The 25,895-nt window shown below is 34.4% G+C and overlaps 1 protein-coding gene across 1 annotated transcript in view; it reads right to left on the minus strand.

Moving 5' to 3' along the window:
• Window positions 1–278: 278 nt before the first annotated feature.
• LOC143200741 (uncharacterized) overlaps window positions 279–25,895 on the minus strand; it is a 29,194-nt gene continuing 3,577 nt past the window's right edge. The window contains exon 2 of the mRNA XM_076411340.1: window positions 279–3,826. Within this exon, the coding sequence (XP_076267455.1) occupies window positions 2,987–3,826 (840 nt within the window). The 3' untranslated portion in view covers window positions 279–2,986. The remainder of the gene's footprint in view (window positions 3,827–25,895) is intronic.

Below are 25,895 nucleotides of genomic sequence, written 5' to 3' on the forward strand. Positions count from 1 at the left end.
CTTAAATGTATTAAGGGATTGAGGAGTATGTTGAGAAATAAAACGCTTTTTGTCGAAAAAAAATTTATTCAAAAAGTGATTTAACAAACTGCCCTTTTAATAATAGCAAAAATGCAATTTTGTGTATAAAGATATCAATCCATCGAATTTAACAGTTATGTTTTTTGTATGTAATTTATTTTTGTAGTAGTAATAATACACGTTATTGTTAATTTTAAGTAATATTCATTCAGAATGGGAAACAGAAGGAGGAAATGCCAAAAAAAAACATTGAGAAGTGTAAATTAAAAATCAATTTATTAGCCATATAATAAGATATTATTAACAGCAACTACATAATACAAAATTTACACACTATTTTAACTGTAATATATTTTTAATGTGTTTATAATACAAATCAATTTACAAATGCAATTTTATTTTATACAATTTGAAAAAATATTGCTAAACGCTTCGTAATCTCTCTTCGTCCACCATTAAAATTAAAAAAGATTTTAACAACACAGAAACCAATAACAAATCGTTCTTATACACCTCGGTCAAGTTCTTTTCCAATATCCACAAAAGCAACAGAACTGGTCTGCCGTTCTATTTAGCAAACGACGGATTTATGTTCCTCATCATCATTCAATTTTGGCAAACATCGTCAGTTATTGCAATCAAAAACTCGTAACATTTTTAACAAAAACAATTTTTACATGAGCAATTTTTACATTATATATATACAAATATGAGGAGCCATTTGCAGAGATACCAGTCCAAAAGCAACAGTCGAACTTAAAACGAAAGGAGCGCATTCACATGATGTACGTTTGTTGTTTTCTTTCACGACACGAGCGGATGGGGTTCTCTTTCGTCCATTCTTATTCCTAAACGTTAATAAGGCATATTCGTTCTAAATTTTTGGATAAATTCGCTTTTCTAGATCTAAGAAAAAACAAGGTGATCCATCGGATTTATTGATAAACTTTACTGAGTACTATTTCTAGGGCTACGAGATTACCAGTAATGAGATCAAACATAATGCTCTTGGTTGTAAACGTTGAAGTGGTTTCGTTGTATTAAGATTTTTTTTTAATACGTAAAAATAAGGAGGGAAGCAAAACCCCATCTGGCCTCTGTCCGATTACACACTATACACGAGAAACTAAAGATCCTATAGGCTAAATCAGTCAGCTATTTGTTTTGGATGGTCTGCAAATGTTGCCTCAAAATAACATATCATTGGGTACAAAAATACACCACAAGTATCATCTACAAGTTTTCATACTGTTCCAGGCCTCGTTAAATGTTTAAAATTCGAAAATTCTTACAAATATAAGGGACAGTCGCTCTAATTTGTTTCATTATTATTATTATTATATTATATAATCTTTTTTCTTATTCAGCACAAATACGTTTAAAAGTGACTTTTTCGCTACGTAACGAACACCATAGCGGTGATTGTGAACGAAAGAATCCTCAACAACACAACTTGGAAGAAACAGTCGACGATTTTGAAGGTTGAAATCATGGTGGTTCGATAGGTTAGACTGAAAACAATAGGAAATCAAGATAGGACGACTATTTGTGCTGGACTATATGTAATTCCTAACACACTGAAAGCACATGTATTAACGCGTCGCCAGCGTTTTTATATTATTCATAGATATAAGAATATCGATGTTGATATCTACTCTATATAAGTTTCAAAATGTTAAATACTATTTCCTTAAAATTTAGTTTGTGCATTGGATTCGTCTGAAACGAACTGAATGGGTTTTTATATCACCTAAGCGTAGAATGGATTAGATTTAATTCCAAAGGTCCAAAAATCATCGGACCGGTGTGAATGTTTGACATGTTCTTTTGCACAAGAAGGAACATTAAGAAATCAGTATATACAACAGATACAAGAGTGCGTTACAATAATGATTTTAATGTTTCGGTTGATACCTCTCCCGAATCCCGTCGGCTCGCCGACGTCAACAACCATTTTCAAAATTGACAATTTTCATTCCTCAAAGTTTTTCGTTTTGTACAAAGTTCTGTAAAAATTGGTATCAAAAAATAAAAAATTCTTTTTGGACTCGATTTTTTCTATCTTTTGTTGTTTTTAGTTTACAGGTTTGCGTTGTTAGTGTCGGCGCACCGCACGGGAACGTGGAACGGGACAAGTGGGATTGGAAAATGTTACCAGCATGTACGAACAATCCGAACCTTATGCTTACAAATACTAAATTCTATATCCAATAAAAGTACCCAATTATATTTACTTTTTAAAGATACAATAACCTCCTGTTTCGATTCAATACATTAAGTACATGATTAAATAAATTATCTCCAGGAAATGTTATATATATATATATATATATATGCTTCACGATTCATCAATTCGTCATAAAACAAAATAAACATCGTCAAACAAAAATGAAACGTTACGTGGTCGTGGATAGTAGTAGTTTTGAATTAGGGGCCATCTGTTGCTGGGGAACAGAGCCTGCTTTAAGAGACTACTTTTAACGGACTTTTTTTTGAATTTGACAACGAAATTGGTCATCAAATTATTTGAATCACAGCCTGATTTTGTGTTCCATCCCATTCGACGGATATATTATTCTGTCTAATCTATAATGCCGGCCAATGAACTGGCCAAAGACTTCGTTTTTTTTTCTTTTTTTTTATCCAAGAGCTAGGCACTAGTAAATGGGTATATATATAAAATATAATTATGGTGAACTTCAATGACCAGTAGGTTATTTTCCTTTTCGCATTATAAATATAAAAAATAATAAAAACAAAAAATGAGATCAAATAAAGGGGTTGATTAAATACAATAAAATATGTTATGTCGCAGTAGCCTCAGGTAGTTGGATTGAAGAACAATATATTTATAATAATTGGTAGCCATCCTCGAAAGGTACGAGAGACGCCCATCATGAACGTCTCCTGGGCTGTTATCGAACAGTAGTACGCCTGCAACCAACAGTCTTTTAACTCCTCTCATTCAGCAGTTCATAAAACCCTCGGGCCAGGCACTGGAGAATATTGGGATATTGTTGGGACATGTGAAGTTAAAATGTGACCCCTGACTATTGGACGTTTCGAAGCTGGTCTCGATGTCCGCTAACTCTTCTAAATCTATATCGTCCATTGGTAACAGGTCAATATTGTCCAGGTCGTCTAAGCCGTTGATGTTCGTCACCGCTAACCTGTCGTCCGGTTCCTCCTTCACGAAATTAGTCACCCATGAGTCGTCATAGATGGTGGCACTTTCCGGGGAATCGGGAGTATCGCAAGACGGACTCGACGGTACCTTCGCTAAGATACTAATAGGAGGCAACTGTGTCGTGGTACTAGGCAGATTTGGTCGGATTGGATCGTACGTGACATCCATTCGACTATCCACTTTGGGCTCGATATCTTCCAGTTGCAGTCTCCCCTTCAATTTCGACGCCACAGATTCAGGGACCGATGGCCGTCTGGAATAGATTTTGTCCTTCGTTAATGAATCGTTGTTGTTGTTGGAGTCGTTCCTCTTGGACTTGTTGCGTTTGGATGTCTTCTTGGCGGCGGCTTTAGCGGCGGGCTTGGCCGTTTTCTTCCTGGGACGGTACTTATAATCCGGGTACTCCTTCTGGTGCAACTGTCTGAGTCTCTCGGCCTCCTCGACGAAGGGCTGCTTCTGTTCGTCGTTCAACAGCTTCCAGCGTTTGCCCAGGTTCTTGGAGATCTCAGCGTTGTGCATGTCCGGGGAAACCTCGCATATTTTTCGACGTTCTATCTGCGACCACACCATGAATGCGTTCATAGGCCTCTTGATATGATTGGGATTGTTCTTCTTCGTCTGAAACAAACGACAAACATTAGCGAGCTGGAAACCAAGTCAATAAGAGCAAAAACGACTCGATTCGGATTACGATCTAATTAAAATAAACCCGGTGAAATGAAACATATCGTGACCAGTTCGGTTTTGCACCGACGGCTTTTTATAGTTGGCGTATTTATCAAACGAACGCGAGGACATTGTAACAATACGTCCTAAATAAGGTTTCTGTCCTTTCACGATCGGCAACGCGGCTTTACGCAAGATCGGAAACGTTAAACTTGTTTATACATTCGGCTCTCCAAGGATAGGTGTGACTCGAACACGCGTTTATTTATTTTTTTAAGTTAACATATTAATCGGAATACTACCAGCACGTTTTTCATATCTCAGCAACACGTCTATACCGACTTAGTAATGTATGTTATTAAAAACACTACAAGTTCAAGAAAATAGGCGTTGTCTCTAATGATTCGAATAAGTTTATCATCATAAAAATCAATTTAATAGAAGATTAACTTAACTAAACTAATTTCTGATGATACTGACAAACAAGTGTAGACATAAACAAATAATATAACAATCTATCAACAAGAAACCTTGAAGTTCTTGAGTGATAATTAATATTATTTAATATAATTAAGTGTGTGATTTATTGTGCTGCGAGTGACACTATTTTTGTTATTTTCAAAACAATGAATCAAAAACGATTTCGCGTTTAAATTTTACTCCGCTTCCTGATCAAAAAATGCCGTTCAAGCGAAGCAATGACTTGAAAAGTGTTATAAGAACTTCGCTCCAGCAGAAACAACAACAATGCGTTGATGTGCTGACTTCAAACGTGGTAGTATAGACACCGATGGCGCAGACGCAGTGGACGTCCAAATTAGGTGGTAACACCAGAAAACATCAAAAAAAATTCACAAAATCGTTTTGAATGATCCAAAAGTGAAGTTACGTGAGTTCCCTAACATCGAAAAGATATCAAAAGAAAGTGTTGGTTTTATATTGCATGAGCATTTGAGCAGATGAGAAAGTTCTGTTCAAGGTGGGTGCCGCGTTTGTTCACTGTTGACCAAAAACAAGAACGTGTTGATGATTCTGAGCAGTGTTTGGTCATTTTTAAATGTAACAAACCGGAATTTTTGCGGTGATATGCGGAAATGGATAAAACATGGTTCCATCACTTCACTTCACCGAGTGGACAGTAACTGGTCAAAAATGATCAGCATACTAAAGAATCATAAAGTAAGTTTTAACTTTAAAAGTATTTTCATTGAAAATGCATTCTTTTCCGTTATGGACGATCAATATCGGTTACAAATAATATTGATACTAATCAGAGTGATAATTAAGTCATATTACAGTACAACATTGCTGGTTGAATATTCACCATGCCAAAGAATATTTAAAAAATAATGTCTAAATGTATACAAGAGATCTTGAAATTGATATAACTTTCGTACATAAAAAAGTTTCTGTTCACTGACCTCTACACAAGTTCAAAATAATCGAAAATCATCAGATTTAAACACACGAAACAATCCATCTATAATTATCATCAGATACACAAAATACATTTAATATATCACGTTCATCAGACAGAAAACAATATCAGTTCCTCCATCGACAGGAAAAACCCGACGAATCGATTCAGGATTTAAAAAGTTTTAACTGTATCTGTGAGACGAAACAAGCGAGAGAAAAAAAAAATGATTGGGTAGTTCGGTAATATCTCACGTCACGTAAACATAAAATCCTTCGTAGTCGCATTAACCTCAAGAACCAAATTACCCATCGGGTGAAGTTACCTATCGTAAAACTGACGATAAAGACATTTTAATGATCCACTTCAAACTACGCTTCGGGCTATTAAAGATCAATTAAAGCTGTTTACAAAAAAAATCGTCAAACCTCGCTCGATTTTTATAAATTTCCCGAGATTTCGCGAAATATTTACGTGGAATTATCAATATATTTTCTCTACAATCCGGAAAAAAATACACCCAACGAGAGGAATAATCGTGGCGGTGTATTTTCTTATTTATCCTGATTCGTAACCTCAGCGGGAGATTCCGCGTATAACCATAACACAGCTGATTCTTTCCGAAAACGTATTAGCCTATTTTTACTTGCCCTTGTTTTTTTCCAGGAATGGGCACCAAACACACCCCCGCTGCGTTACGGTTTAAACGCGGCGACGGTCTACTTCCAGCAAATGTATAAATGCTATTAGATGGCCAGGATATCGGGAGCAATCATTTCCTCGATATGGGTCAGAGTTGTTGATTTATATTATCGCGCAATTCACGTTCCTATCGCGCAAAACAACGCCAAAAACTTGGATTACTTTTTCCGGTCTCGTATAAATCACATAGTAACCAAAACAAAAGATAATTTCCCAGAAATTATATTTCGGTGAATTACAATTTGGATGGGGATGTACCCTAGTATGACCGTTGAGGTTTTTAGCTGAAATCGTTGGTCAAAAACGCCGGTTTCGATATGAAAACATAATAAAGAGACGAGCGGTAATCTTGAGGTTTCTTTTTGTTAATTTATTAACGTTGGACAACGTTAGTCCTCGATGACGACCGCGAAGCTATTGTATAACCATTTGACCGGCATGTGGGACAAAAAAAATTTCTTTCTTGGTTGCTGTATCATCTTTAGACAATACACATTGATTGACTGAAGATACATTCCAAACTATTGAAGAATTATAATATAATATTTAAAGGATTTATGTAATTTGAAGATTTATTGTGAAAAATCAGTACAATATAATTTGTTCAAAATATGGTCCATCGATAACCGCTACATTTTACCATCTGTAAAGCAATTTACAGATTCTATCTTGAAAAAACGATGTATCTTTTGAGGCTATCGACGAATCGACCTAGTTTTTGGTATCGTCATAAGAAGTGAAGCACTACTCAGACAGGTCAAGACTCATGTAGTAATCAGAAGGAGTTCTGGAGAATATGGAAGGTGGATTTTAATGTTTCCCAGTAAGTTTTCACCTGGCTGCAAGAAGCTTCACATAGCATTCGGTAATCTTCAGCCGCCTTTTTTTAAACTGAAGTAAAAAGATCACACTTCCCGACATTTTTAAGACACTGAGAAAATATTTTGTTCACGCCTCGACGAAATCTTTCAGGCTTCAACAAGAAATTGGTTTAAATTTAATAAAATCTGTTATATTGTAATAAATAAATTGTTGAGATGTAGACCAATAACTTCTTGTAGAAACCATACGTCCCTAATGACTGCATCCACTCAGTTTTATTAGCCCGAATTATGTAATAAAAGCTAATTTTCTGAAGTAAGAAAAGACGTAACCTCCGAACGTACACGAACCCACGAGGAGAAACGTACTCGGACCAGTGGTCGTCGCTCAAAGTATTAGCGGAAATGTATAGTTATGGCTTCCCATATAGAAGCGATAGCACTTCGTTCTATTTTAACTGGATTACAACTAAGCTACGAGTCCAGTCGGCGATGTAATTAAAATGGCCGCAATGTCCTGTCACACCGAATTAGGGAATTGCCGTAGGCACCCCGTTTTACTGCTGTTAAACCATTCATGGCCGAGCTAGGACCCAGATATTCGTTATTATTAGATAGAGGGTTTCGTTTTATTAGATTTTCTCTATAGTACTGCTTAACTTAGCTTTAAATCAAATATATATAGCAAATTATAGAAAATTGTCTAAAATCAGTATCAAAAAAAGAAGAGAGAACAAACAATATTAGAATAAAGCAGCGTAAGTAATAGAATTGTAAGAATAATTCAAAAAATCTACAAGATAAATACCAATGCCATCACTGCAGACAACCTGAAATCAAACGGCGTCAAAACTCAACTAGATCCAGCTTAAGGCATAAGTTTAAACCCAAGCCTTCTATGATGTTAACGAATCAAATAATAAAAATGTCTAACGACAGAACTACATCTATGTATAAAAATATGCAAAAAATGGAAATATAGATAGGAACTTTTGCAGATTATGTACTAATAACAACTGATAGAATAATAAGTAAAAGCAAATGGTGATGAGTAGAACATGTAAATACATTTAACTATCTACATATAGAGATCGAAAATAATGAAAGCCAGGTGATGGAAACTAATGACAGAATTTGGAAAACTATAGATTTGTATTTCGCAATAAATAGTAAATTCATTAACAAAAAAGACCAACTCAAACAAGCGAGACGTGGGTATATGAGAGTATATGTGATATGTAGGCAGAAATTAAATACCTCATAAGAGATAGGGGTTTAACATAGATGAACTGATTAAAACATGAGGTGAATGTATCAGAAGAGGAAAAATCCCGGCCAAAATAAAAAGGGTATATATTACAAAATATATATAATGAATTATATATAAATTAAAGGCCAATATAATATAGGCCTCTTTTATATGATGATAACCATGAATCTTATAATCCTGCGCCATAGCAGAGAATGTGAAGATTTCTATGTAAAAATCGTCAAAGTAATTCTTTGAAGTAACTACAGACTCGATAATCTTATGAGGTTTTTTTTCCAGTAACTGTTTAAAGTAAAAAACAAAAACTCTTATCAACTAGTATAGTAGGTGGTTGCTGGAACGACAATCGGAATTAATACTTCACAATAAACTGTTATTATATAAAGCAGAATCTTGGAGCCACCATTGTCATACAGTGTCAGCGAAGAAATTAAACGGTTTGCGTAAAAAAAAGCTCAAAAGACATTGCCTGAACATGAAAACTGACAACAGCAGACTTACTCGGAGGTTGAAGAGACAAAAACTCTTTGATCTAATATAGCTATGTGGAGTGAGAAAACTTGGATCAGGACTTTAAGAACAATATGAAGGAGAAATTATTAGATAGTTCTAGTTAATAACTAATTGCCTATAAGTGCCATATGCTTTTAACTAAAAAACTTCGTTGCCTTATCGTTTTCTTAAACTAATACAACAAAACGACGCATATACCATAGAAAAGTTAATAAAGAACTATGTCATGCCATCTATTTTCATCTGATTTGAAATTTTACAATCGCCAACATGTCACCAAAATACCACCATATAATAAATATCGAAAAAACTTATCAAAAAACTGATTGACTTTCGCTTGATGTGCGTGTTTGATGTACTGACTGGTGCCTCACGTGAACTACCACATTACTTTTCCCAACTTTTGCCGTTACTCGACATCCATAAATTTGCCTTGTCGTCCGAAACTTTTCCTTCTTTTTTATAGACGGTAGAGAATCATTTATTTGCCCGAGGGGGTCGAGCATTAACTTTGACGACTAGTTACGGAGGAAACGCGTTTAATCTCGTGTTTATTTAGTTCCAGAACGAAACTTTTGCTACTATAATCGGTATGGGCTCATAAACTTAAACGAGTTTCCTATAAGATCGGCGCAAAATTGAACATTAGTTAAATATCACGAGTTCGGTTGCCAGTTTCGCCAGCAATCCCCCCCGCCCCCTTTATGATACAGACGGTGGCGTTGGGGATGGCCTGCCGACTGGTTCCGCACTTTTGGCGATGTTTTCCCATATTTAATTTCGTTTCAATTAAAAGAAATGCGACCATTCGCGAACGAAAACAGGCATTATGTTATTTGCGAGAAAACTTTCAGTGCTTTTATTATTAAAATAGGTTCAATACTCCATGAAAACCACATATGTATGGAGTAATTGAATCTCGCTGACAATATGGATATTTTTCTATGTATTTCGAGTGAATATTGGTTACAGAATGGGTCATCTGTTTAGGATTTTCTTGAAAAAATTATATTACAATTCTATCTGTAAATTATTATTGATATATTTACTTAGTGTCAAGGTTTCGCTTATTTCTGGCTTGGTTTTATCCCATTATATTTATCCAACATGTTGATATTATCAATTGAAGCTCCTTTTCTATGAATAATTGCATTCTTTTATATGTTTAATGTGGCATATATAGTTCATTCTTAATTAAATTTTAAAGTATCCAGGAAAAAAATGCTTAGTAAAAATATTATTTGTTTTTTATTTGACTTGAAAAATACCTAAAATGCATATATCTAGACTAGAATACCCCTTATCCGGCTTGGTTGACGTGTGGGTGCTGGGGCATAGTCGTAAATTTATGTTGGTAATTATTTAATATGTGATTGTCCTAGGCAAGAATGCAAAATCCGATAAGGAAAATGACTCTAATCACGCCAGTAATCAGGCTGGATGTCTTCTGGGATGATTTCTAAGTTGGTCACTCGCCAGTCGGTAGGCTTAATGCCGAGGACCCTGGTTCGTTAAACTGTAGGTCCAGTCCAAATAAACCCCTAGTTGGTAAAAGGAGAAAATATATATAAAAAGGATTACCTCCTTAAACCTACAAAAAAGATCTTATATCTTAAATTAGAATTCACTTAAAAATGAACTGGACATGGCACATTAAAAAAGTAAGAAAAGCAACTAATTTACTAAAATTAAATCAGAGAAGAAAAAAATTACAATATAACTGATAAACCTTTCTCACCCGTGGGACATAAAAAATGTAATTAACTGGCCCTGTCTTGGTGCCCGCTTGAAAACTGAAATTATTCGACCGTGTTGACGCCATTCTGAAATTTATCGACTATCGAGAAATTTTATTTATTAGTTTTCAATGCGCCACAATGTTTGCGAAGCCCGATCGTACGAATGCAAATACGTAGGGAACAGGCAAATTCACAATTACCGTCAATAAATCACCCATCATCTGTTTAGAATGTGAGCTGATGCTGGTCGCAGGCCGTCATGATGTAAAATACTGTATACGATACGTGTTGTATGAACGTTAACTTTGAATCATCTAAAGCAAGCTTCACACTAGCTCAACGTCATCATCAACCAATATAAGTTATCGGGTAAGTTACGGACCAAATAATCTTCAAGAAACAGGGCAACTTGTTAGATAATAAAAGTAATTAAATTAAATAAACGTCAGGTCATGCGGATAATACAACCCGGGGGAATTATCCGGAAATTCAACACTGTTCAAACAATAATATAATTCCCGGTAACGAGCAAAGATACGCCCGCTGTTCAGATTGTTTAAATAAATCGATCATTATCAAACAAAATGTTCGGTAACTAATATTTATTAGCAAACAACAAGTAACATCGTCGAAAATCCGGCCTACGTTGCACGACGTGCAAAACGCACTGAATCGTATAAACGAGCCTTAACGCCAGAACTGGTTTGAGCGAATAAATCAAGCATTCGTTGGAGAAACAACGGCACGACTAAACAGAGATCGCAGATCACAGCAGGTCACTGGGTTCACGGACTACTGGATCTGGTTGTAAAAAGTACATTTTTATTCCGGCCGGGTACAACAAACTTTTACTGTCAGTTTGTTCGACGTTGTTGCCGTTTTGCGTAGAGTTGCGAAGCGTATCTATTCCTTTTTTTTTTGGTCGTCCGGGTTCCGTCTCGCGGTGTCTTAATTATTTTTCTTTTTATATAACGAAATTGTGGAAAATATAACGGTATTGTCTCCGATGATTTATGAAAAAAAAACGAGAATTTATACTCGCGAAATGCTTCGACGAGGTTTGGTTTACGGATCCATTTATCTCGCAAATTTTACCTTCCTTTTTGAGCTTATAGGGTTAAAGCTTATACGGAGGAAGAATTTGTAGGCCTTATATTTTTGTGTAATATGCGCTACAAATTATATCTATTTCCAAAAAAAAAAACGAAAAACGCCCAAATCAAGCAACCAGGAATAGCCGTCAGATCGGTGATACGAAATATATAAACAAACCCAGCGGGCAGCCGGGAGGGTAAGAGTATAGCTTGCCGACAACAACGTCGAGCATGGAATCTTGCTGGGGCTAAAAATATTTTAAAAAAGTTTATAAAATAAAATAAAGGATAGTGTTTGAAGTCGCTAAATAATACGACTATAAAATTTCTCTTTCTGGCCGAAGCGCTGTCAGCTCCAACTCTTATACAGTAGATTATTCGTCGTTTCCGTTGTACGTAAACTAACTACGCATAATTTTTAAAATCAAAATCTGGTAACTTTGTACAGCCCGCAGAAAAAAAAACGTCGACATATGCAAAAATTTCAAGGCAACATAGATATTCAACAAAATTCATTTATAACAAAATTCGAGAACAAGAATCGTCACTGTTCCTTGCTTACAAAAGATTTGGATTTTCGAAATCAACTTTTCATTTAATTTGATGTCTGATAAAGAAAAAGAAAGATTGTTCTTGCTTAAGGACTGTTATTAATTGATATGCTTCTGTAGTATATCATTACAGTAGAGGTAATTTTAAAGGTTGTTAACATATTTCTGTAAGTCTTAGTGGTATTAACTTCTGACTGATATTAGGTCTCATTAGTAAATGCATATGTTAACAAAGCACTAACCTAATATCAACAAATATTCAATATCACAATAATTTGTGCATCAAGTGTTAAAATGAATGTTCCCTAGAATATTAACAGTTAATGTTCCCTAGAATATTAACAGTTATAAAATAGTTTCATAGAATTCTAATTTCTTGGTTGGTTGGTAGTTGTTTGTTCCCAGGTAGGAGATAAGACAAAGTAGAGAGAAATAGATAAATTAAAGTCATAGAAGACAAACTAAATAATATGCAAGGGCGAGATTGAACAGTGAAATAAATAACCGAAGAACAATGCTATTTTATTTAAACATTTTGGTAAAGAAATTATTCTTTCAATCAGCTTATAGTATTTATTGTTTCAGTAATATATATTTTAGGTGACAAAAATGGATAAAAGATAAATACTCTATGAATATATAAATGCAATAATGAAAATATGCAGCAGTTAAATGAAATTTAACTACATAATTTACTACATAAGCTAAACCACAGTTGGTAAAAACGAGACTGACAAACATATTTGAATGATAACATATTTAAACTTTTAAACATTTGATGCTATTTTATTATTTGGGTTCATATATTTTGTATTTTTATACACCATTTTTTCTCCAATTCACCCAACTGACTAATACTTTATATAGAAAAACGATTACATAGAAGTACAACTTTTCGCCGTGACTACATAGTTTTAGAGAGAGACGAAAGAGAGATAGAGAAAAGGATAATAAATTATCCAGGAATACATTTATATTAATAGCAACATTCGAGCGAAAGCGAAATGAGGATTCGAGTGAATCAAACAAATATATATCTCAACTTTTATTCGAAGACAATTTTTCTAACAAAAGTTGAAGTAGCGATTTTTTGTTTCTGTTTCTTGCGAGATGAAACTTCAACCATGATTTGCCGTTATTAATTTTACGATGTTTCTCGATCCGAAATTAAAACTGACGTTGAGTAGAACGTATTCTCTTTGGAGAACGTGTGGCATTTCCGTTCTTTGGAAATACCGAACAAACACACACACACACATAGCAGCGGACGGGGGAACAGAGAAAGAGAGCCAGAGAGAAATAAAGACCGCGAAGTTGGGAGGTTTCTATAAATCGAGTTATAAATCTTTTGCGGATATTTCTTGGCCGTTTGCCGACACCAATGTAGAGCCGTCAAACTAAACATTAGTTTTCTTTGCGCTCCAAGAAGAACGTCGACTGTGCATTCTCTATTTTTCGGAATCCATCAAAAGTAAAAGTTTTGGGGAACGCTTAGGTCGCACCGACAGTTTAAATACAGCTCGAGAAATCTGATAAAATGGTATTTGTTTGCGTGTCGCGTACAGAAAAGCCTCTCGAGGAGAGAAAACGAGTTTACCGAACAGAAAAAGGTCCATATATTTCATCCCGTTAACGAAATCGTCAGGATTAAGACCGGACATTGTTCGATCTCCAAAAGTGCCATTCGCTGCATTCGGTAAATATCCGAAAAACGACATGGAATGAGAATAAAAGCGTTTTCTTTTTCCATGAACGTGAATCACTCGGAGGGTAGATACAATCTGGCGGTAATGACGTATGATTTTCTCTGCTCATGTGGTTTTAATTACCATAAAATCGATCGAGCGAATGGAGGTATTTTTAGAGTTGGTCGAGGTTTTCGCGGCGATACGAAAAGTGCTGCATATACGGCAATTTTTTCCACCCTTATGAATATTAACTACTATCGATATCACACATATTATGTTCAGTATAATATAAAATGTCAGATTTTTTTATATCGATCTATAACACCAGATACTGGTAAAAAACGACTTTGTAATTTCTTATGAAAACTTACGCATTCTCATCAACATCAGCTACAAGTTCAGCATAAAGGATTCTTGAACAAATATCTTTAACTAGAGGGAATAATATATTGGGACTTTTCCTCTGCACAATGCATGTGTCTAAAACATATTAAACTGATTTCCCCATACCATAAAAACTACGAGGAACGACCAGTAATCCAAAACTATTATATAAGATTGCCAAAGTATTGACAAAGTTAATTTTCATGATATTGATTTTAAGGCCCAAACATATTTAAAGTTAGAGAAAAATCACAATGAATAACATATTAAATAGCCCTAATTATAAACAAAAAAACAAAAAAATAAGTGTCTTATTATATATTATTTTAGGGGCAAAAATGCTATCCATTGTCAGAGCTAGAACTGTCATATATATTTAAGGAATACAAAATGGCTGATATGTCGATCGACAAATAAGGTTTTCAAAGAGAATGAATTATTTTTGATCCGTGTCTAAACTTAAAAATCGATACATATCGCCCACTAAGAACCTTAATATTTGAATATAGTTTTTTACTAGCGAAAAATGTTCTACTTTGTTTATTTTATATGTTTGATTAAAACAAGTATTTTAATATTTCGCAAAAAAAATTGTCGGATTCAGATAATTCTGAAAATGTTGATCAAGTTAAGTTCGATACTCTCCTTCGAAAACCCTACGTTTTTAATATCGATATTTTTTCGGCATCCAGATTCAGAAACAAGTTAGATCTTGGCGATTGAATGAAATCCCAGAGCATAGGAAAGGGGGCCACTTTCGACAACAGACCGCCGATTTTCAGTCGTCAACGTCAAAATGAATATGGATAACGAACAGCATAAAATACAATCGAATATTATTAATACACCATACATCTTGCTTCATTAAAAAACCAGCATGAGTCACCGTATACTTTCTCCGTGCAGTAAAACTGACCTTTCGGAACAATTGATTCATTCGTTACCACATTGAACTTTTATTATTTCAAAACGCACTTCAATCGCAAAAAGCCTTTTAATATTACGTATCGCAAATCAATTAAAATCAATTTCATTGCTGTATTTATTCGCATTAAACTGAACTTATTTTCGCAATAACAATTCTATCATGTTATTAGAATGGTTTAATACAATTCTGATGATGAAGGTTCAGGAATGTTGATGAATTAATGATTCGAATTGATGGAAAGTGATTTTTTAACATTAAATTAGAAAGATATTAAGTTAGTAAATTAAGTAATATTCATAATAATATACACTTGATGGCCGGGTGCAAGAAGTCCCTAAACAAAAGTTCGATAATCTCCTTCGAAAACCCTAAGTTTTTCATATCGATATTTTACTTAGCACCTAAAACCCAAATGTATCGATATATCGAGCAAAAAGCGATATTTTTTCGGCATTCCTAATACAAGCATCAAAACGTAAGGTGGGATAAATATATCAGATGTGTGTCATAAATTAAAATTAAATTAGACTACTTAAGTTAAAGTTCAAAGTGACACTTATACATTATACGAGGGTCACTATTTATATTTCGAGAATAGGAAAAAAACGAATAGTTAAGCTGCGAATATATTTTTATTGTTTTTCAAAGTACTCGCCGCGATGATCGACACAATTTTGCATCCGCTTAAACCAATTTTCAAAGCATTTATTCCATTCCGAATGAATCCGTATCTTCAAAACATTAATTTTGAACGCTTGAATAGCTATTTCGGGCGACGAAAATCGTTGACCACGCAGTTTATTCTTCACCGATGGGAACAAAAACAAGTCATTGGGTGCCAAATCAGGGCTGTACGGCGGATAACCCAACAATTCGATGTTTTGAGTGTTCGCATTGTCATGACTAAGAACAATCCGGCGTCTCTTGTTTGTTTTCCTTATTTCACCGAAGACTTCTGGCAAACCAATGGTTGTGTACCAATCAGAATTTACTATTCTACGATCCTTTAGAGACACTGTTGCAATATGACCAGTTTTCCCGAGGAAACAGGCCACCATTTTCTTTGCAGTGGTTCGTGCGCGAAGAACTTTTGTTGGATTTGGTTCACCTTGGAACGTATACAGTCGACTGCTGCTTACTTTCGGGCTCATACAAATATATCCATGATTTGTCACCTGTCACGATTTTATAAACGTCTAAGTGTTAATGTAAAATCGCATATATTTATTGTGGAACTAATGCTTAGGGATGCTTCAATCTCACAATAGGTGACATGACGATCTTGCTTAATCATTTCGCAAACAGCATCGATGTTTTCTGGCACAACAGTCGATTTTCGACGACCTTCATGAAACTCGTTGGACAGCAAACTACGACCACGATTGAATTCACTAAACCAGCGATACATGGTGGTTTTTGAAGGAGCTTCATCACCAAAAGTCAAATTAAGTTGACTGATGCACTCTTGCGATAATCCACGTCGAAACTCAGAAATCATCGCTCGAAAATGTCGACGATTCGGTTCCATATTTTTGCCGAGACGAAACTTTCAACTAAATAGAAAATGTTCTGAGTACGTGTATAGTTAAAAATGTCAAACTTTACGATGGAACCGTCAGATGGACAGACATGACAACAGTGTTGCCAATTCCCGAAATATAAATAGTGATCCTCGTACAAGTTCGTGTAGTTTATGCTTCCACACTGATTTACCAAAATTGTTTCACTGTTCTAAGACGAAATATTGGACAATGTCATGAACTAATTGGGGAATTTTGTTTTGATAGCGTTAACCAAAAAATGAAAGAAGTTTTACTAATCGTTTGGTCAAAAAATCGTTAGCTGATCGGGGTAGTTACTGAACAAGCACATATATTTTAAACGTGACAAGACCACCCTCGATGAAGCTCAAATCTGGGAGAATGGACATAACCTCCTCAAAAAAGGCGATAAATCGGAGAGCGGGAAAAAGATTCCCAATTAATAGAAACGGATGCGCGCCCCGAATGACAGATTAACTATGCGCATCCTTTTTAATCCGTACCGTTTTTTCTCCCCGCCGCCATCGAAAGCACCGAGCGGCAGTGTCGGTTATGGCTCGTGCCGCCCATATTTCTTTTAACGCCATTACCAACGGCGCTTCATTAATTTCACAAACGACATCATTTGTTGTCGTCAGATTTAAAGAAAAATAAAGCGACCGAACAAACGACGTTCGTTCTTCGAAGGTTCGCGTTTGTTTTTCGGGGTGGGCACGGACAAACGAGCGTAACCGGCGAGCATGGCCAACTAATGCAAAAATGAAAGAAACGTCTCGGATAACTCTAATTTATGACCCCGAACACTATTATTGCATCTTTAGGTTTTTCATCGAGGGTAGAGGGCGGAGAGGAGAGAAGGTAGGGTTGGAGGAGGTTACCGTCGCCGATGATTCATCGCGGGAGCGAGAAAAAAAACTGAACTGCACCGGGAACGGTTTATTTTCGATGGGAATTTGCGTCAGTAAGCTTTTGGGAAATATTCGGAATTCGAACGCTTCACGGAATAGCGCGCCGCCAGTGTTCCGACGGTTTCGTAGTAGATGCTTGCCAAGTTTTGCTGGGTTTAATTAGAAAATTAAAGCGCTAAGATGTCGATATTTCGGTAAACATCGTTCCGGTTAAACACTACTACATTTAATAACACCCAATCGTGCTGACGAAAACAACTAATTAAGATTAAAATCCGAAAAGATTCTATGCGTCTTTGTAAAAAGTGTTTAATGATAAGATATCACTCAATAAGTCTCCCTAAACTCAATTAAGCAATACTAATCTTGACTAAACATGACATATCAAAAGTTCGTGTAAAAGCAACTATTAGTTTCAAATCTAAGTTGGTTTTAGTGATACACCTACTGTTGTTCCCAAAAACATAGATAAGAACGAATTCAGCTCGTTGATTAACCATTGCTCTGATAATTTAGAAAGTATTGTTAAAGCTAAACAGTGGCTCGGTAACAGTTTGGAGACACTAACTCATGGAAATTAACGATTATTGATAGATTATATTGAATAACTGATAATTAAAAAAGTTTAAAAAATTTTAAAAAATAGTTTTTCCAGTCCCAAAAATCGATCTCTCTAAATAACAAATCTCAAAAAGTTAGGAGACCCCAAAGCCTTACTAATATTACCTCAATATTTTAGTAGTAAAACTAACATCGTGTCCGAATATTGAGTTTTGGTTTGGATGGAATAATTTATTTCCACAGTAAAAAAAATACTATAAGACGATCACAATAACATCCAATAGGTTATTTTGTTGGGATATCCTAGAACTCTATTGCAGCGCCATCTACCGTATTTGGTTTTAAATCTAAACCATTATCCAATCCACATAGACACACACCGAAAATTTCATCAAAATCGGTTCGACCGTTTGAGAGTAGTTCAATTACATACACACGCAGAGAGGTTTTAGTAATTCCTTCATTCCAACCACGTCGATAGAAGCTATTTTTCGTGTCGAAGGTCATCAATACTAATAAAGCTAATTAATATTTTATGGTATACCGATACAGTAAAGATCATATTTAACAACCTTACGCTCATATTTATCATTTAATAATTATGCGATCACAACCCGAAAATACTCTGTGTTGATTCTTTTTATTTGCTTCCACTTTGTGCGCGAGTGTATTTTTTAAATATACCGGTCATGCCAATTTATCGTGACATTTACGTTTGACTTGACTCATAACATTACACAACTAATCACCAGAGACTTATTCTAATGAAGATTAGTGACTGTAGGTAAATATTTATTACTTTATATCCGTTTATTTTTAATTGATAGCGATATAGTATTTTTGTTGTTTAGTAAAAAAGCAGTATTTTTTTAAATTAGAAGTTGCTGCTATAATACTGATGATATTTAACAGTTTTACAGTGCAATACTTCAGAGTATTAAAAAAGATTGGACAGAGAAATATAAAGTCATATTAAATTTCATATTATTGTATATGAACTTTAAATATAGTAGTTAAATAGGCTTGTTTATTTTATTGACCATATATTAATAAGAAAAGCCTAAAACAATTGCACCATATCTTATTAAGAATTAACAATTCTTGAATGATTTTCGATACTTATAAGAGTTAATTTAAATTGAATATAATTAAAATGATCGTTGATGCGATTGGTTGAACTTATTCGCATGTTGATTGTTAAATGAAGACTATGTGTACCTTGACCCATATACAGTTTCGAATTCAAACTAAATAAATATTAATTTTTTCGAAGAAGAAGGAGAAAAAAGAACACGAGTCGAACTAACAATTACCAATTCCATGGCGGTACTAATTAGTCGGTTATGTGTTAATTACGATCGCATTTGTCGGCAGTATTGTTTCACTGGATGTCATAATAAGTTTTGTGTAACTGACGGATTAAATAATCCCCGTTGAATTCATTTTTTACGGATTTTCTAGATGGTTGCCGAAATAGCGATTAATAATGCGCGGGTGCTTGCAAATCGACAGTAATAACTTGTTTGCTCAATAGTTGGGTGCAACGATAGACACCGTCAGTTTTTACGCATCGTTTTTACATAATCGGTCAGTTCGGTGATGATTGCGACGAAAAAATCAGGTAGAATCAAAATCAAACATTCTCCATCATAGAAAATCATTTTCACAACATTTTTCTTATTATATTCGGCGATGAATACCTGGTTAGAACATTGAAAATGATGAAACACTATAATAAATCGCGAATATCTTAATATTGATGACAAAAAAGGTTAAAAACTAATTTAAACAATTTAAAATATGTTTGCCCTGACTTAATCAGGTTCCTGATATTAGATGTCAACTATTATGTATGAACAAACGAAATTAGTACTCACAATGTATTAGTACCAAAACAAAGAAGTAAATCGAAACTATAGAAAAATAAACTAAAGATTTAAATCTTCTTCTAAAGTGCAAAATTGATTTTAGCTGCCTAAAAAGGACCCAACAGCAAAATATATTACTGGAACATTACAGATCCGTAAATAATCAACCACTGAAACGAATAATTGAACCAGTGAATAATTAGTCCGAGAAAAAAATCCGTATTTAATCTTGGGCAGTCGGAATGAAGATCGCAACCTTAATCCTCTTAAACGCATAAATCATACGGGCGCATCAATTTATCAAAAGGAATTAATCGCTATTCTCATCTCTATACCCGAGGCATTTTATAAATAATAACCTCCCGAGTATTGTGCGCGAAGAAGTGAACGTTGTGAAGAGAAAAAAACCAGCCAATTAAGCATACCAATGCGTTGATAAAAAAGGAACTCAGCTCCATATAGCCGTTTCAGTACTTTGACATCGGTACTAAATCGTCCATACAAACTGGTTTGGTACCTATGTGGTAACTCTGTATGCGATAATGCAGTTGAATTGAAAATAGTCTATAAAAAACTATTCCAGTAACTTTTTGAACACCATCATTTTTGTTGTAAAACTGTACCAAACAACAATATACTATTACTTGATATTTTATAGCCAAATCCTGAATATTATCACTGTTTAATTGAAATCAGACACTTGACTGCTGAATCCTGATTGATACTGCTAAACTGTACTAACAAGAATCTTAAATTCGATACTCTTTAAACGTGATTTACGCCACGTCTGATGTAACTTAGTTATAAATACATTTTATTATCACCACGTATAATACTTATTATCAGATAACGAAATTCGTCGGTCTTCATTGAGAACGTTAAACTTTTTTTTCACGATAGGGCATCGTAACGATGTTTGTTCCTGTAGATTAACTAGAAACAAATTAAGGCCATTAAATATCTATTTAAGTCCACTTAATATTTTAAATTATAAGCTCAGTATGGTTCGTATTTATTTACATCAGTTGCAACCGAAAACGAAGAAACTCCTGCCACCTAACATCAGATGAAAAGCACTAGTACCGATAAATATCGATCGTTGAAAAAAATTACGTATACAATTCTAACGCTTGTTCGTTAACCAGAAACTGGATATATATAAAACAGAACGAGCTTGGAGATCCCCTGACTAAAGAAAAAACTAAATCCTTTTATATGGGCCTTTTTTTATAGAAACCAATCAATTGTAATAAAGCTTTAAGCTTAACAAGATATTTAAAAAAAAATCAGACTATTGTGGTTCAGAGTCGGACGCGTCAGATGGGACATTATTCCACCATCGTACTAAGGATTGATTGAAGACCAGTGAATTTTAATCTAGTTTAATGTTGTAATGGGATAATATAAATGGGATAAGAACTAAATTCGTAAAATAACGGTACATCATGAATAATGCTTTGCAGACTCAACAATTATGTACAAAAAGTAACCAGAATATTTGAAAGACCAAGTAATGAGTGTATTCATAACATTATGAATGACAGACTAGCTCCTAAGCAGCTTAAAAATATTAGGCAAAAGCTCGAGAAATGTATTCTCTTCACCATTGGAAGCACTAGCATTTTTCCTCTAGATATAAATGTTTAGGCGATGCTATTTTAGTTATAACATTATTGCTATCTCTTTAGAGAAATCTTCTGCTGGTATTCGGTTCAGATGAAATTTATATTACCCACAGAAAATTGGACATAATAACGACTTGCTCCAAAGTTTACTTTCATAGTCGTCAATAATTATTAAAAACTACAATAAATCATACTGAATTGTCTATCTAATAGCGATAAATATTAGATAAATCCATAATTGCTTGATATTTCACAATTTGACGTCAATAAATATCACATAAACTTGCAATATTCGCAGTGTTAATTAATTATAAATGAATACTGAAATTTTAAAATACCGCCTAGTTTAACGCAGTGGTCAAGCAGGACAGTCCTACTGTTGCGATAGTCGCGGTTTGGAATCCTGCTGTGGCATGCACGTAAATTTATGTATGTGATGAACAAGAGTGTAAAATTCGATAAGGAAAATGATCACAGTCACGCCAGTAACCAGGCTGGGTACGACCGGATGATCTCTAAGTTATTCATAGTTCTGAACTTACGTTAAGCTGGTAAGCTGACCATAATTAAGCTCAGTTAAGTTGGTATAAAGCAGACTTTAAAATATAATAAGAAAATTTTTAAAATGTTTTAATGAAATTACATATTTACCCATAGAATACATATTAACGGAAAAGGACTTATCCCCTCTATCGGCGAAATCACGAAAATGATGAGTCACTTTTTACGAGTCGCCTTCTGGAGGTCGAGGCCGCTTCATCAAAGAAGTAAACTTTAAAATGGGAACGGTGTTCTACTCTCCGGGGTTTTTATAGTTAATTTGGAAGAGGAAACTGCCAAAGAACCAAATCCCTTATGTTAATACAGCCCGACTCGGAAAAAGTCGTAAATAAAAAGGGGCCAAACTTTTAAATCTTCTTACTGCTGGTTTGGCGAACCCTCGGCGAATTGATAGAAGGAGGACCGGGGGCAAGTAGGGCGGTGGAAAATTGAATTTTTAACGCTGCTTGATTGGAAATGCGTCGGATTTTCTTGTCTCTTAACGACGTTAATATTTTACGTAGGGTTTTCGCCGACCCTGGGTTTTACCTATAGGCTGAAATTGTGGATTTGTTCCTAAACCCTTTACGCATGCAATATATATGCAATATTTGACTAGCTCAATAGTTTCTTTCTTTATTTATTAGAGAAATCGAGAAATATACGAGAAAATATATAAATCGTAAAAATATATTTTCGTATTTTTCAAAACTGAACCCTTAGACATTATGTGCCTAAGAAGATTTTTCAAAATTTAAAATATTTTCGAAGATATAGCTCTCTTGATGACGCGGCATCTAAAAACATAACATTAAAGAAATTTTTTTTCAAAACTGTTGACATGATATCTCAAATTCTACAGAACCGAATTATTTTAAAATTTATTGTGAGCGTTGTCTACACATTCTATTGTCGTACAATGTAAAACTACAAGAAAATTTGGAATTATGCTATTTAAAAAAATGGTAAAAAAATTATATATAATATTATAAGCGTTTGACTTTTTCTCTAGATTAAGATTATTTTGTTTCAGAAGATTACAATAAATTGGTTTTGAGACCACCATTTCACCAGCCTGTAACTTTTTCTTAAAAAGTATCCTAGAATACCTCCTTAATTCATAAAACTTTTCTAGAAATATTAATACAGATATGATGGAATAATTAAATTAACACTATATTGCACCTTTGAAATATATCTGTGATCAATATAGAATAATTTAAATGATAAAAAAAACAATGTTCACCGCTATGTTTATCGTCACTAAGATGTCAATGATATAACGTCTGAAATAGTTCTATATACAAAACCGTATTTTACAATACAGAAAACCAGTCTAAACGAAGCCCAGATATTTTTGTAAATGCATATTTAAAAGAATACATCTCCAAGAAAATAATCACCAGGCAACTAGATCTCCAGATGTTACGGAGGAAGAGAGAGAAAAAAATGATCGGAAACAAGTGGCCATTAAATTCGTGAAACGACTCCTAACGAACGATGATGAAAATATTGCATCAAACCATCGAGCAGTCGTCCTATTTTAAACCGCTTGAAATTTTTGTTACAGTTCAGATGTGCATACGTTCGAACGTCAACCTTGAAATAAAAAACAGCTGACTACCGCTCGTGGCCAAGCAACAGGAACCTTGGCGGTGCATCGATACTACAATCCAAATCAAAATTAAACTCTATCTCTAGATTTGATGTAACCTAATATATATATATATATATATATATATATATATATATATATATATATATATATATATATATATATATATATATACATAAATAATATTAATAAACAAATATATATGGATAAATATTGCGTATATAACTTGAGTGAATATTATTTGCATAAATTAAGGCGTATTCCTGCTAAAACAGAAAAATTATGTCGATTAATAATTCAGTTACAATTAGCAATTAAAATATCGTGCTGAATATGCGTTGAGAAATATTGTTGACCTGTTGGGTAAAATGTGAACGCAGAATTTATAACGGCTTTTATTATTCATACTGAATGATAATTCACGCTAATACGCTTATGTACGGAATCTAAACGATCATAAAGATGACACGACCAACCAAGCCAAAGGTAAGTAACGACACAGGCCTTGTACAATTATTATAATGCCGTGTTTATGACATTCCAGCGGTCATAGATCGGGAGAATATGACGGAGTCCGGATATACGAAGACCGCGACGACTGATCTTGTTTTGACAAACGTCCAACGGTTTGATTTATATTGCCGGTGATTTGAACACGGGGAAAACGTTTTTTTTTTTTGTGTAGAATTTTGTCGATAGTTGAAGTTCGGCCAAAGCCTTATCGTTCATAACCGAGCGAGTGCTATTTTTATTTATCAACGTCATAAACACGCTAACTGTACAGAAACAAAAATATCACATCAGTTCAGGTTCCATTCATGCTGATTTCCAGTCGATGTTATTCACTCAGTTTTATGTGTTTTCGCAATTTGTGATTATTTCCAATATCACGCCTAATTTCATTTAAAATGTTATTACTTCAAACTTTGTACCAACTTAACAATGTGGAACTTACTTTTTACCAATATTTTGTCTCATAAGAAGGTCCTGATGATCATAAAGGTACTACCGTATTTTAATATAATACATTTAATGTCAGTAATAATTTAACATGATCGTATAATAATTTTGCATATACCCTTTATACTGTAATTTATAAAAGTAATTCCAACAATGAAAAGTGGATTAGAAATTGGTAAAAGTAATTAATCAGAAGCTACTTTTTTGGTTAAGGTCACTGATTCTGTCATGCTATTACTGCCAATGAAAGCTATATGAAAACACAAAATTAATGGAATAATTTGTTCAAAATAATACTTAAAATAATGAAGTTCGAAGGATATTCACCTCCGCATGATGCAACATCAGAACAGTATACCTAGAATTGTCCCAAATCAAATAATAACGAGATATTTGAATCACTTTTTATAAACAAGCGGTTCGATTGTATATTTATAGTAACTCCGTTAAATTTCCCAATCATCCCATCATTGTATTTTGTAATAATGCGGTCGAAAAACAGGAACAAACATGTGTTTATGATTATTGGGACGTCGTCGAGTCATCGGCAACACTTTTACGAGTTCCGTGGCCTCTTATTCGGAGCAGGTAGATCGAAACCCTCGCCCTGAAAGCGTCAGGTGCATCCCAGACGGTCTCCACCGTCGAAAAATCGACAGATTCTTAGAGACCTCGACGGCAACGTACCCGACAAGAAGGAAGAACGATGAAATTACACGGCAAGGTACCATTTATTTCTCTTTTTTCGTGTTCCAAGGATAAGTCGCCGACGTGGACTGGACGGAATAGGAACCTCGCTGAAAAGGAAACGCGATGACCTTTACAACGGGACGACAATACGTTCGGATTTTTAAAATCAATTTCTATATAAATTCCTTTTCGATCAGGAAATAGATAATTGCGAAATAAATCCTTTGAAACGATCGCTGATAGAGAGAAAAAAAGTTTGTTAGCAACCCTTATACGGTAAACAATCAGAGTTAGAACCAGCTCAAGCCTTACTGTTTTTTTTTAAATGTTGTTCAGTCTTATACGTTCGTAGAACTGATTACATATACGGAGATGTCAGGTCTTAGACCAACAGATCTTTTACGCAAAAACGAGTATAACAAGAGAAAAAATAGGCTTCATGGGCAATGTTTTATGGTTTTTGAATACTTTTGATTAAACAGCTAAATGAAAAGGTAGAAGTGACAATTTTTATTGAGAATATTCCTCAAAACTTCCGCTAAACACAAACAATCTTATTTCCTTAAGAATAAAAACAATCGTCATTCACATTCATCACTCCTAATC

The sequence above is a fragment of the Rhynchophorus ferrugineus genome, unplaced genomic scaffold (genome assembly GCF_030347505.1).
Source record: "Rhynchophorus ferrugineus isolate W39M unplaced genomic scaffold, kcgeb_rfMv2 rfM8, whole genome shotgun sequence".
Taxonomy (NCBI): Eukaryota; Metazoa; Arthropoda; class Insecta; order Coleoptera; family Curculionidae; genus Rhynchophorus; species Rhynchophorus ferrugineus.